The following is a 14,103-nucleotide window of genomic DNA, read 5'->3' as shown; positions in this document are numbered from 1 at the left end:
ACAGTCCTGGCTGCTGAACAACAGGCAGAGGCACTGCAGGTGCCGTGTGTCCGATCGCAGCTGCCCGGCAGCTTCCCGCGCTGACTGCTGTGGCTGCACAGGAGGGTCCCATGGGGCAGCTTCTGTCACTAGCACGGGTGGGGTCGTGCCGTGTGCACCATTTGCAGCCGGGTCTCTGGGCTTCTCCCCCAGGCATGATGCACTTGCCCGGCTTTGACAGCAGCAGCAGCCTTAGCTTCCAGATGCTGATGAACGCCGACAGCCTGTACATGGCCGCACACTGCGCCCTGCTGCTCAACCTGAAGCTGTCACACGGCGACTACTACAGGAAGCGGCCAGCCCTGGCACCCGGCATGCTGGTGAGTGTGCAGCCTCTGCCCCCTACCCGAGGGCACCTTCGGGCCTCCTGCCTGCACAGCCAAGGGGCGGGGCCTGGGGAGCATGGCAGGGTGTGCCCTGTTCCACGCCTGTGCGGCCCTGGAGGGCGGAAAGGGGTGGTGCTGTGAGAGCACAGATGTGCACGGATGTGAGCTGCAGAGACCCCCACGCCTGATAGGGGAGCTCCTGACAGGGAAGGATCCTGAGTGCTTGCCTACATCCCACCCATTCATCCAGTGGCATCATTAAACACATGTCTGTAAAGCACATTCAAAAACACGTCATTACCACACTGAGATCAGATGTGCGAGACTTTGCTGAAAATGATGCATTGTTACAAAACCCTTCACTGCATCCCAGAATGTGCCCAGACCTCCTCATGAGCCAGAGCTGGGCTCACTGACTGTCAGTAGCAGAGCTCCCCTGAAAGCTGTGGAGAATGGTGTTGGGGACCCTGTGGTTGGCTCCCTGGACTGAGCGAGACATGAAAACACTCTGGTGTCCCCTAGGACTAGGTCATGAGCCTGAATCTCGGGATCCATAGACAGGAATAGTTCGTCATTTGTTTGATAATAAATTATGAATTTGCAAAGGTGAGTGACTACATTGTAAGTCAAGTTTCTCTCAAGGTGTGCGCTCCTCGGTCACTTGCCATCTGCCATCTCTGCTGCTGGGCGGAGGAGAGCACGCTGCTTTGAGGCACGTGTGCACTGTCTAACCCTCCACCGAGGGGGAAGGGAGCAAATGCAGCGCCCCTGGTCCTTCTACAGGGACTGTTGAGGGCGTCTTGCAGCAAAAGGAGCTGTGTGAAGTTCGAGGCTCCTCATCTCTGGCTCCTCCTTGCCAACCTCACCCCCATAAGGGCACGATGGGAAGGGACAACCTGGGAGCCAGCTCTTTGCAGAGGTTCATTCGTTCTGGGTCCCCTGTTAACGTGCTCTCTCTGCAGAAAGAGTTCATGAAGCAGGTGCAGACCAGCGGGGTACTGGTGGTCTTCTCCCAGGCCTGGATCGAGGAGCTGTACCACCAGGTGCTGGACAGAAACATGCTGGGCGAGGCCGGCTACTGGGGCAGCCCGGAGGACAACAGCCTGCCACTCCTCACCATGCTGACGGGTCAGTGCCCACTCCAGGCCGTGCGGCACTCGGGGGCGGGGGGTGCGGGGAAGGCTCAGCCTTCAAGGCCTCTTTTAGATACACAGTGGTGTTTCAAGCAAACTTTGAAACAGCACCCACGAAGCCTCTCTGGGTGTTGGCCACAGCTCCAGAGCACACCTCACCAGTTTTCTGTCCTTTTTCCGTGGGGAGTGAGTGAGGCTCACTTCATCTTACCAGACAAGCACTACTTAGCACCTCATCTGCTGGTGTCAGGCCACAGGCCACTCTCCTATGGATAGGCAGCACTTGCTGGGCACAGGGCCCACAATAATATCTGAAGCTCTCACAGGCTAATAGAGGAGCTAATCATTCACTGCCCTTCGGGTTTGACCAGTAGCGTGAAATGATTGACTTTAAACTCATTTCCATTTCCCGTCCATATCAGAGCTCCTCTCTTCCCGTCTGTACCACAATCTACAAATAGGGCCATATACTCACCAGCCCAGCATCTTTGGAGTCAGTGTTCAGAGCTCTTCATATCCTGTTGAACTATCAGAAATTTCACAGTGAGGCCAGGCACTAAGGAGGCTGAGGTAGGAGGATTGTTCCAAGTTCAAGGCCAGCCTGGGCTGCTTAGTAAGTTTAGGGCCAGTTTGGACTATATAACAAGACCCTATCTTAGAGAAAAAGAGAGAGAGAGAGAGAGAGAGAGAGAGAGAGAGAGAGAGAGAGAGAGAGAGAAGGAAATCTTACATGACAGTAGAGAGCAGCAGCAGTTAGTGTGTTGGCTTTTGGAGGCAGATTTTCTTGGTTTTTCATGGCTTAGCCAGGATGTCACTGAAAGGTCAGGGAGTGCTCAGAAGTTTTGTTTAATCATCAGAAGCCTTATTAAGTTAGATCTTCAGGCTTGTTCTGCACTGGTTCTGGGTTTCCAGACTGGCTTCTGATCTAAATCGTCCTCTCATGGCTTCTGCTAGTGGGATATGGAGGACAAGGCCCTGCAGCAGATGTCCCTTGTCCCCGCCACAGTGTCCCATGTCCTCACATAGCTTGTAGCTCTGCACCAGATAGAAGCACGTCTGGGGTGGCCAAAGGGCGGGTCAGGTGCCTGTGGTGAATGCTTGGTCCAAGCACACACGTTTCAGCTCCATCACCACTGCTGCGGCAGTCACTTCCTTTACACCAACGACATCAGCACCCAGAGAAGGCAGCATCTGTCACAGGTTCGAGGCTGTGAGGCTGCTTAAGTAGGACCCAAGATAGAAGCCCAGCATTTTCAGCCCTGGGCCACCAGTTCCTTCCTGCCGCAGTGGTGAGGGGTGGTTTGTTGAGCTAATCCTGTTGAAGCCGGTTTGTGCTAGGGTAGATACAGAAACAAGGCAGCTGAGGAGCCTGTAGTGAGCACCATTTGGGAAGGCATGGGCATTGGTCTGGGTCTTTTCTTTGCCAGCCATATGGTTCTAAGTGGTCTACCTTCTTCAAATGTTTCCTCCTCATGTGAAATGGGAAAAGGAATGCCAACCCTGCCTGCCTGCTTTGAATTATGGAGACAATCAATGAAAAAAAGTGTCAGATGAAAACACTTCGAGAACAGTAAGGCATTCTTATCAATGTGATATCATCATACTCAGCTATTAGAGTAAATGATTATCTGACTACGGAGGTCTGTTCTTTTTTTAAATTCTAATGAGGAAGCCCTCAAAAAAGAATTCATTTTAGGGTAACCCGCCCATATAAAATTTGGAAATAATGCCATGATTATGAACAAAAAAAAGAATCCAGAGATCAAAATTATTTTAAATGAATAGATTTCCTAACAATGGAGATGGCAGAATTTAGCTTTATTTTTTTCAGATACAAAATATACAGCGGCATATCAGAAGAGTGCTTTGACAATGAAAGGAAAATGAGCTGACTGAATAAAACGCAATTCATAATACTCTGAAAAAGTTGCTGCATACCCGGTACACAATAGATACCGTGGCCGCTTGAGGAAAATTGCTCAAGAAAAACCTTGCTGTTTTTCCTTGACAGACATTGATGGCTTAGAGAGCAGTGCAATTGGTGGCCAGCTGATGGCCTCTGCTTCTACAGAGTCACCTTTTACCCAGAGCAGGATAGTTGACGACTCCACAGTGGCAGGTAAGGACTTGGGTCTTAAGTTTCTCAGTGCTTTTTTCATGGCGTGTGTCACCAGCAGTTCTGTTACAGTGTGGTGCCATCAGTGAATGAAGACTTTGTCTTGGTTCTAGCAGTAACGATGGAAGGTATTTAACAGCATCCAGCTGACGATGACATAGTATTTATTATTTATAAGCACAAAGTGAACCATGACCAACAGTCCATTAAACTGCATTTCTTGCCACAGAACTGCATGCTACTCTGATAGCCGGAGAACCCCGGGCCACCCTTTGCCAGGTTGTTCCTGTCTCTGGAAAGTGACCGGGCACCTTCATGTCCTAGGTGTGGCATTTGCTCGCTATATTCTGGTCGGCTGCTGGAAGAACCTGATCGATACTCTGTCAACCCCACTAACTGGCCGCATGGCGGGGAGCTCCAAAGGGCTGGCGTTCATCCTGGGAGCTGAGGGCATCAAAGAGCAGAACCAAAAGGAGCGCGACGCCATCTGCATGAGCCTGGACGGGCTGCGGAAAGCTGCCAGGCTGAGCTGTGCGCTAGGTACCGGCGGGGGGCGGGGTGCTCCCTACAGACTCACTGGGAAGCAGGGAAGGGACCTGCTAGGTGAGTGGCTCGAGAACCTGCTCAGTTAAGGGGTAGCTGTCTGTTTCCTCTAAAGGGGTTGCTGCTAACTGCGCCTCAGCCCTCGCTCAGATGGCTGCTGCCTCCTGCGTCCAGGAAGAGAAGGAGGAAAGGGAAGTCCAAGAACCCAGTGACACCATAGCACAAGGTAACAGCTGCGGGGCCAGCAGCCACCTGGTGCCTGGGCGTGGTGTGTACACACCTGCCGGGTGACTCCCATCCCAGTTCTGCGTGATCCAGTCGGTGTACACCGCTGAGCCACAAGCTTGTGTCTGTTGGAGGTGAGGGACATACATGCTCAGACTCGGTCCCTCTGGCCCCTCCCTAGTGATGAGGAAAGTGCAATTGGCTGACGACTGGAGTCTGTGACCACCCAGCTGAGCCATCATCTGGCCACCGGGTCTTGCACTTCGTGGCAGTGCGCATTTGAAGGGTCCCCCAGTTTACAGCGGGGAAGGCAGTCAGGCCAGTTTTCTGAAAGGGAAAATCAAACAAATGGGGGAATTGAGAGAAGGGGCTCAGGAAGGCTTTGCGCTTGTTGGAGCAGAACCTGTGCTTTGTGGACTCAGGAAAATGTTTGTTCTTGTTTTGTTTTTTGAGATGGGTCTCACTGTGTAGTTCAGTGCTGAACTCCTGATTCTCCTGCCTCTGCCCCTCGAGTGCTGGGAGTACAGGCATGCATTAGCGTGTCCAGCACAGAAAGTGTTGGCTTTTAACTTGTTGAAGTCAGTGAGTTGGTGAAGCTAGTGATCGCCTACGCAGGGGCAAGAGAATGGTCTTCGAAATAGCAGTGGACGCTGAAAGGCAGGTAACAAAAAGGGAAGGGCACACTTGGCCCAAATTATGCCAGTATCCCCTGCTAGATGAGTGAAAGCGATCGCAAAACAGCTGTGTATGTCTAGCTAAGAAAAACAACTTAGGTCAGTGTTCCTCCAGCTTGAATAATATTTAAAGAGCTATTTGAAAGCAGAGAAATTCTTACAGATCCCCCAAATTAACCAAAAAAAAAAGGAAAACAAAATTTCACTGAAGCATTGTACAGCATGAGCTAAATTCTTACATTGATAGTTCTTTAAAAACCCCTAAGACTTGGGATTGGGACATAGCTCAGTAGGAGAGCACTTGCCTAGCATGCACAAGGCCCTGGGTTCAATTCCCAGTACCACAGAAACAAACAACAACAACAACAGCAGTGAAAACCACACACACACACAGAAGACCAAAATATTGTAATTCTAAACAAACATAGGTAGTATAGATTCATGAGACAAAGTATGTTTTGCTAAAAATCACTTTGTCTTCTACAATAGTATGATTCAGAGTCCTTTGAAGTTAGTGCATTATATTTCTCAGTTATGAATTGTAACTCACATCCAGTGACTTGAAACCTTTGTTCGAGGAGGACACTGTCATTTGGCCTTGCCTCACATGCCGCAAAATTACCATTCTAAGACAACATCTGTGAACATCTGCATCCCTCATTAGTTATCAGTAATAGTAATTTTAAGAAAATATTGTTTGGAGCTCACAGAAATATAAACTCAAAGGAAGAATGATACAATTTTCAACTATAAAGACATCATCTTGGAGCTCGCATAGCTTTAGGGGTGACCATCATAATAAAAACATAGCATCAGCCATCTTGGAAGGAACGTGCAGACTGCCGGGAATTCCTGTCCATCACCAGGCAGCACCCACCGGGGAGGTGGAGAGTCTAAGCTCAGATAGGTGAGCTGAAGTCAGTCCACAAAGCCCATCCACACTGCCACACCTGACCCAGAGGCCGTGGGTGGGCTGGGAGGAGCTGCACCTACCAGCTTGGGATCCATCTGACTTCACAGCCACAGAGCTGGGGCCACCCGTGTGCGTGGCCTGCTTGTCGGGTAGTTTGCATGATGAACCCTGAGGCCCTACCAAAGAGGAGCTTGCTGCCAAGGAAGACTGTTGTTACCCTTTTGCCCTTGCATGACGACACATTCTCTCATTCTCATCCTGTCTCTCTCCCTTTCTGTCTCCCTTGCTCAGAGTGTTATTTTAATAAATGTCTTTCTGACACAGTGAAACTAAAAGTGGAGCAGAAACTGGAGCAGATGGGGAAGGTGCAGGGGGTGTGGCTGCACACGGCCCACGTCTTGTGCATGGATGCCATCCTCAGCGTAGGCCTGGAGATGGGAAGCCACAACCCGGACTGCTGGCCACACGTGTTCAGGTGCATGACGGGATCCCCACCCCTGGCGGCACCGACCCTGCCTGGGAAGCGTGGGGGCGGTGGAGAGGGTAGGCTGAGGGTCTCCAGCACTTCCCGAGATGTTGAGCTTTCCCAGAGTTTGAACCCACTTCTAGTGAGGGAGAAAAGGAGAGAAAGGAGGGAACAAAGCCTCACTGGATATGTTTTTGGAGAACAGAGTAGCAGAGCTGGACTTCAGGAATTGTGATTTATCTGTTGATAATGTTACAAGAGACAGACGGGTTGTATCAAGGACCAAAAAAAAAAAAAAAAAACCAATTTCTTATGTAGTGGATGGAAGAAAACTGCGTAAGTTAAGTGAATACTGAGAAATCTTAAAAACTGCTCCTGTGTCGGCAATATAACATTGCTGTGTGTTTGCCAGTGTCCCCTGTCCTTAAAGAATGATTTAGGACAGCATGCCTGGCTACATAAAGTACCTAGTTAAAGATGCTATTTTCATTAGACAAAAAAAGTAGTAATTCTATGGCAAAAAAAAATGGTCAAAAATTTGGTTCTAAGCTTTGTAGCATCAAAGTGAAAAGAAACTCCCAGGCAGCTACCTAGTATAGAGTACCTGTGAGCTGAAAACAGCAATACCCTGGAGTCCAGGTCTTCCTGTGACTAAGGCAAGAAGCGTTTCTCCCCGGGCCCTGGCATGGGGGTACAAGGGAAGAAGCACTGTTCGCAGAGCAGGCTGTGCCTTACCCTGCTCCCCAGCGCAGGCCTGAGGCCCCACATCAAGTGCACCTCTCAGACGGATCAGCTGTGGTCCGGGAACAGCAGGAACACGGTTGAGATCTGGGTTTACTCTGACATCACCAAAGCAAACGCAGCCATGAGTGTTTGTGGAGTTTCCAGGAGAGATGAAGAATGCCCTAGGGTTGTAAAACCACCAGTTTGAGAGAAACGTATGAGAGACCAGGATGAATCAGCCTGGAGCAAAGTGGGTTTCAATATGGAGACTGGGGACCAGCTGCCCAGATGGCCATGGAGCCATGTGGATGCCATCAGAAGAATCCTTGATTATAGAACACCCAAGTGGATTATTCAGGATGCCTCTACTAGCAATTGATTTTTCCTGGGTGATGGAAGACCTCTTATGAAACATTGTAGTCCCAGGTTCCATGGGAACAGACACTTTGGGAGTTGGAAGTTGCACCACACATTGTGACTCTTCCCTGTGTCTGCCGCGTTAGGGGGCCACTCCAGCCTCCTGTCCCACCCCAGCATAGGGATATGGAGCTATCAGGACCGGGCAGGGCCTGGCTGGGCAGAGCTCATTGTAGCATCGTGTGCACGCTCATCGTAGGGCTCCATAGGAAGGAAATGCTTCTGGCCCCGAATCTGGGCAATATCAAGAGGGAGAGAGGACCCTTTGGGGAAACGGGCTCAAGCAGCCCGGCTCCAGATACATCAGTAAGTTGAGCAGGATGGTGCTGGATAAACTGGACTCCTTTGTCTACCTTTCTCCCATAGTGTGACAGGTGAGAGAATCTAAAGCATTCCTAGGCAGGGCAAGGCTATATGGCATGCACATACACGCACGTACACACACACAGTAAACATGGGAGGGAAGGATGAAGGGCTATAAGAAAGGGAAGAAGAGGCATGAATTACAGAGCTGGTCCAAGTGCCTTTGCATCTCACAGTGGGGCACGGAGCGGCCAGGCTGAACCGAAGCACTGAGGGCTGCTTGTCTGACTCTTTCCAGGGTGTGTGAGTATGTGGGCACCTTGGAGCACACTCACTTCAGTGACAGTGCCTCACAGCCTCCTCTGGCCCTCAGCCAGCCCCAGAAGATGGCATCCGGGGCGTGTGGGATCCTTGGGGACCTGGAGTGCGAGGGCTCATCCCAGGAGCCAAGCGTGGAGCAGGGGCCCTCCCTGAGCACGGCCCCTGTGGTCCAGCCTCTGTCCATCCCAGAGCTCGTCCGGGAAGGGAGCCGGGGCCGGGCCTCTGACTTCCGTGGTGGCAGCCTCATGAGTGGGAGCAGCGCCGCCAAGGTGGTGCTCAGCCTCTCCACCCAGGCCGACAGGTACGTGCCAGAGCCCGCCACACCCCCAAGGATTCTCGCAGGGACAGCCACTGCCTGTTGGTAGCACCCACACCTTCTGTCTGGTCTCAGGATCAGCCGAGAGACAACATGATTTGTTAGTCATTTAAATGTCTTTTGATCTTCTTTGAACATACCTCTCCCAGTCACTGTGCTCCGTCCTTAGAATGAGCCGTTTTCTAGAGCCTGAGTCTTGGGCCAGCTACGTGCAGGAAAAGCGCTACACTGTCATCTTGGACAACCTCCCCTCCCTAGTTCCCATTTTCCTTGTTGGTAAAATAGGGTCATTATTTTTTAGGTAACTCTCTCACAAAGTAGTTGTGTATTAAATCAATTAGTACTTTTACAGTTTCCAGAGGAGAGCTTTACAAATAGTGAATATCCATTATTTTTATGATTTTGTTTACAAAATCCAGCACCCAGGAATATATGTAATTTATTGATACCCAGACAACCACATCAAGGTCAGGAGGGGAAATCAACACTTGCCCCATTGTTCGGTGAGATTTTTTGATGCCGGAAGTGTTCCATCACTAGTTACACATGGTGCCACCTCACCCAGCTTCCCAGCAGTGGCACCATGAAGTGTGTACAAAGGACAGGCAGGAAGCAGGCATAGGGGTCCCTGGGCTGGGGTTCGGGCAGCCCTGACCTCATGCTCTGGCTTCTACACTGACCAGCTGCAAGTTACATGTATAGACACAGTTCTGCTGAGACACTGTTTCTCCACTAATACAGCATGTTTCTCTTCATACAGCATGCACGTGCGACCACTCATGCAGTGGTCCCTTTTTCCTGTTTATCCACCAAGTTGGCCATGCAAGTGTTTTGGAATCTGGGAGGAGACATCCAGGTGTCAGGTGGCGTAATCCACCATTATTTTTAAAGAGACCATTAATAGGACCTAGAAGCCAAATGGTGTCAAAGTGGGAATTACAAAAATAGCAAGAATAATGTGTTGGTTTTAATGAATTATAGATGTTAATCTCCTTCCCATCTTAGACCTTAGTGTTTCTCATTTTGCAGCTTCAGGAAGGCTCAGGATTCAGTTTCTAGCAGAGACGCCCTCTTTAACCCACCAGACTCTGGCCCCTGGTGTTGCGGCAGGCTTGGAGAGCAGGATGCAGGATTATCCAAGAGCTGCAGGCGGGCTCGCCTCCCTGCAAAACTAATATTTGATCTTGGCACACGTCATCCTAGTGACCCTGGGTTCTGATCCTCTGTTACTATGATCCCCCTCCTCCAGTTCTCATGTTGGGAGTGTCTTGTGCCAGAGGAGTGAAAAAGCAAAAAGAATCTATAACAAGGCCCATTGTTCTCTCAGTGCTGGGGGTTAAACCCACAGCCTTGAGCACGCTAAACACTTGACTTACTTCTAAGCTATATTCCCAGCCCCAGGAACATTCATTCTTCCAGCAGATGCTTGAACACCCATAACATCCAGGGATCTGGGTGTGTAATGGCAGTCCTACCACTAGGGCTCATAGGATGTGGTCTTGGGTGCTTGGGTGTCTTCCTCAGCACCAATACATAGCATGTGAAATGGCAGCGAAGTCTGAGGATCCCATTCCCAGTCACTCAGATTCTGGGAGTGTTTGGCCTGACCCCAAAGGCAGATCACAGATCTTGCCGCACTCCAGGAGCACCCCAACCATGGCTGAGCTACACCGTGAGGAAACTAAAATACACTTTTCACCCTGAGATTGAAATCCCACAGTTAGTGCGGACTTGTGCACAGTAATAACAGATACAATAATACCGTACATTTATCTACACTGTTTACACAGCATTGTTGGTAATTACATCAACAAAATTACCATAATCACTCTGCCATAAAGACCTGGCTGAATTGTTTCCAAATAACAGATCTCCTCTGGTTGTGTCCAGGCTTTTTGAAGATGCTACAGATAAACTGAACCTCATGGCTCTGAGCGGCTTCCTTTACCAGCTGAAGAAAGCGTCACAGTCCCAGCTTTTCCATTCTGTTACGGATACAGTGGATTACTCTCTGGCAATGCCAGGTAATCATTTCTTTGAAGGAACTTTCAGGGAAGTGAGCAGAAAACAGCCAAGTCTCTTTGAGGCCGTGTTCCCTTCTCATGACGTCACACCGGTGAAGTTCAATGCAGGCGTGTCTTTCAGTTTTAAGGCACAATGGTGGAGGTGGGGTGACTGAACGGAAATGCTGCTGCTGCTGCCAGTACCGTGGGTATTGCCCCGGAAGTGGGGCTAGGTTGTTCTTCTCAGGGTTGCGCTTGTGATGGAGAAATTGTGTGGCTACTTTTCAGGGTCTAGACAGTATCCCAGGATGGGCAGGATTCTCCGTACCTCAAATTCACCCCTCGCTTCCGCCCACCTGCCAAAGCAACCACTGGCTTGAGAAGGGCAGGTAGGAGAGAAAAGTGGGAAGGTTAACAGGAGCTTTATCCTCTGCTGAGAGACTGCTCTCAGGCTGATGACGGGCTGGTATCACAGTGCCCATGGGTAAGGCCAGGTGAACAGCTTCTCCTGAAGACCACCCCTGGGGAAGGAGGAACAGAGTTGTGCTACCCACTCACTGAGTTTCCAAACGAGTGCCACGTTGCTCAGACAGTGCCAGGTGCTGGGATACACTCTGGTTGGATTCTAGAACCTCTGCCATTCCTCCCATTTAGGAATCTGAGCGTGCAAACGCTAGATTTTGGCCCTTTGATGCTTTCTGAAGATTCTGATTTGAGAACCACAGTCCTTGCCCAACTACTTTTGTTTGCTTATTTTGTTTTGATTTTTTAGTTCATTTTGTTTAACAAACTCTTACATCAGTGACTTATTCTCAGTAGATCACAGGAAGGGAGCTGCTCTGATATATACAAAACCTGACCCCAAAGGCAGATCACTACTGACCCCCACCAGCTTTTGAAGACTCAAACCTTAGCGATATAAAGCCAACCTCCTGGGCTCCTCACACTTCCAGCACATTTCTGAGCCCAGGGGTGACCTTCAGAGTCTTCTGCTTTAGAGAAAACTGTAGGCTCTGGGCTTACAGGGAAACAATGACCAGAGTTGGGATGCAGGATGAAGATGGAGCCCTGGCTTTGGAACCCACCAGGTAGGAGTTAAGACGCTGCCATTACACTTACCAGCTGTGTGGGCTGAGGCCAGTCAGTTTGCCTCAGTGCTGTATCAAATCATGGTAACTCTATTTACTTCTTGGGGTTGCTTAAAAAATTAAAGTGATTAAAGATGTAAAGAACCAACACAATGTCTGCTCCTGGGAAAACATCCAGTGAATGTCCATGGTTGCTCTTCCCGTTCCTTGAAGTCTGTTTGACATGACTTGACAGGACATGACTAATTGGAAAGCACCGCGTGTTGGAAGAGCCAGATAAAGATGGGATTCCGTAGGACACAGGGGAGAAGCAATAGGATGTAAGGGGAGAAGCAATAGGATGTAAGCAAGAGGGCAGTGGGAAGACTAAGGTGGCAGCGACAAAGCAGCAAGAGATTAGGGTAGGCAGAGAGGCAGGAAGGCAAGACAGAGCAGGTTAGCAGGCCGTCACCGAGGAACGGAAGCGCCTGGGCTGCTTGGTGAGACCTGCAGAGGAGCATTAAGGGTTGGCAAAGTCAGTGATGATGGTGAAGCATGACAGGAACAACAGGAATGAGGGCAGCTGAGAGCACGCATCAGCCTGCGCAGCCCTGCGCTTGGCCCTGGATGTGCAGCACCACATTTATTTAACCATTAAAGCAACTTGAGGTAGGTGTGATTCTCCCCAGTTCCAGCTGAGGTTATTGGGGGTTAGCAGGAAGTCTCTGGCCTCCTAAGGATGCCAGGGCTTGAGTCCAGGCTTCCGACCCCCAGCCCTCCTACTCAGCCAGTACTCCATTCTTTCTTCTCAGCAAATATCGTCACACCTGTCTCATACCAGGGACAGAGGATATGGTGGTGAACACAAGAGTGCTGGCCACCTAGTATTTCTTGAATGGAGGGCCCCCTCCATGTTTGCGTTTCTGACACTGAATAATCTTATAAGTCTGAGAATGGTACCTTGGTTATCACCCTCTGTGTGCTCCAGCTTTCTGACTGTATGGTCCTGTCTTCCTACAGGGGAAGTTAAATCCACCCAGGACCGAAAAAGTGCGCTCCACCTGTTCCGCCTGGGGGACGCCATGCTGAGGATCGTGCGGAGCAAAGCACGCCCCCTGCTGCATGTGATGCGCTGCTGGAGCCTGGTGGCCCCGCATCTGGTGGAGGTGAGCACTGCTCCTCACCCAGGCAGGGAGAGCTGGCACCCCGGTTGGGGAAGGACCTCCTGCACAACACCGCATGGACTGCTGTTGGTGTATGGACAGAGTGCTGTGGCCCTGGAGCTGTGAGATCTTTCCCGTCACTGCCTGGTCACAAAATCATTGTTCTCTGGTTAAACCTCAAGGCACCTGGAGAACCATCCCAAAGTGTCCTTGTGCCACTATGTGCCTTAGTTATTCTCTGGTCGCTGGCGCACAGTACCTGACACCCACATCTGTAAGGGGGAGAGAGACTGGTTTTAGCTCACAGTTCGTAGAGGTCCCAGTCTGTAGTTGCTTGGCTCCATGGTAGAGGAGAAATAACTCTTGCCATGGTGGCAGGAAGCAGAGTGAGGGATCAAGAGAGGAGGAGGGAGATAGATCCCGCCAGGCCATGCCCCCAGTGATCCACCTCCTCCACCAGGCCTCACCTCCCAACATCACATTTAGCTGTAACTCATTAGTGGACTCATCCACTGCTGAGTATCATGGCCCCATAAGCCAGTCATCCCCCCCTGACTCTCTGCCCATGAGCACAGGAGGCCATGAGGGGACATCTAGATACAAACCAGAACTCTGTCTCTTCAGTCATACCACTCAACAAGTTACCTTGCAAGGCTAGTTTTTTATTCTTCATGATCTGCTATCAACCTGAGTCTGGAGCTAAAAGACAAATAGAGAGCTTCTCTTATCTTCTCTTTTTCACATAAATGTACCAATGTCTTTCATTCCTGCCATTCTCTTTTCTAATAAGTTAATTACTCAGAACAATGTTCTTTCAGTAGGGGAACCATATATCTTGGTTTTCCTAACAGGATTAATGCTAAGGCTCTTTCACTTTCTGAGGGAGAGCTTTTTGTGGGATAAATTTTGGGGCAGTTGCCCATCTGACAATCTATGTTGACAGAAAAAAAATGTTGCCCTGTTTTATGGTGACAACTCCTCTTAATAGCCTTTTATATCACTTGATAAAGATATGCAATAAAAGATTTTTGGAATTTAATTCACTCACTTGAGAGTATTCTAATAGGGTAAAAAAGTAGAAAATGTTAATTTAGGGAAGGACTAGATCAGTTATATTACACTATAGTAAAACACCCTCAAAACCTAGTGGCTTCTAGGTTTATTTAGCTCTGATCCTTGGGTCAGAAATCTGAGGAAGGCTCGTCTGGGTTGTTCTGGTCAGGGCCAGCCTCCTGGCTCTCAGCTGGCCTTACATTTGCACCAGGTTGGCTGGTGTAAAGACTTTCACCAGCTGATTCACAGTGGTCTTAACTGAGAAGGCTGAACAAATGGATCTCTCTGTACCTGGTCTCTCA

The 14,103-nt window shown here is 49.8% G+C and overlaps 1 protein-coding gene across 1 annotated transcript in view; it reads left to right on the top strand.

Moving 5' to 3' along the window:
- Arfgef3 (ARFGEF family member 3) overlaps window positions 1–14,103 on the top strand; it is a gene marked incomplete at its 5' end in the record, with an annotated part of 145,735 nt that overhangs the window by 105,197 nt on the left and 26,435 nt on the right. The window contains 4 exon segments of the mRNA XM_013516654.1: window positions 6,294–6,444; window positions 8,177–8,500; window positions 10,406–10,539; window positions 12,606–12,751. Of these exon segments, the coding sequence (XP_013372108.1) occupies window positions 6,294–6,444; window positions 8,177–8,500; window positions 10,406–10,539; window positions 12,606–12,751 (755 nt within the window).

The sequence above is a fragment of the Chinchilla lanigera genome, unplaced genomic scaffold, assembly GCF_000276665.1.
Source record: "Chinchilla lanigera isolate Chin_1 unplaced genomic scaffold, ChiLan1.0 scaffold00035, whole genome shotgun sequence".
Classification (NCBI taxonomy): domain Eukaryota; kingdom Metazoa; phylum Chordata; class Mammalia; order Rodentia; family Chinchillidae; genus Chinchilla; species Chinchilla lanigera.
The sequence above is the reverse complement of the archived record's forward strand: the minus strand, read 5'-3'. Positions and strand labels throughout refer to the sequence as shown.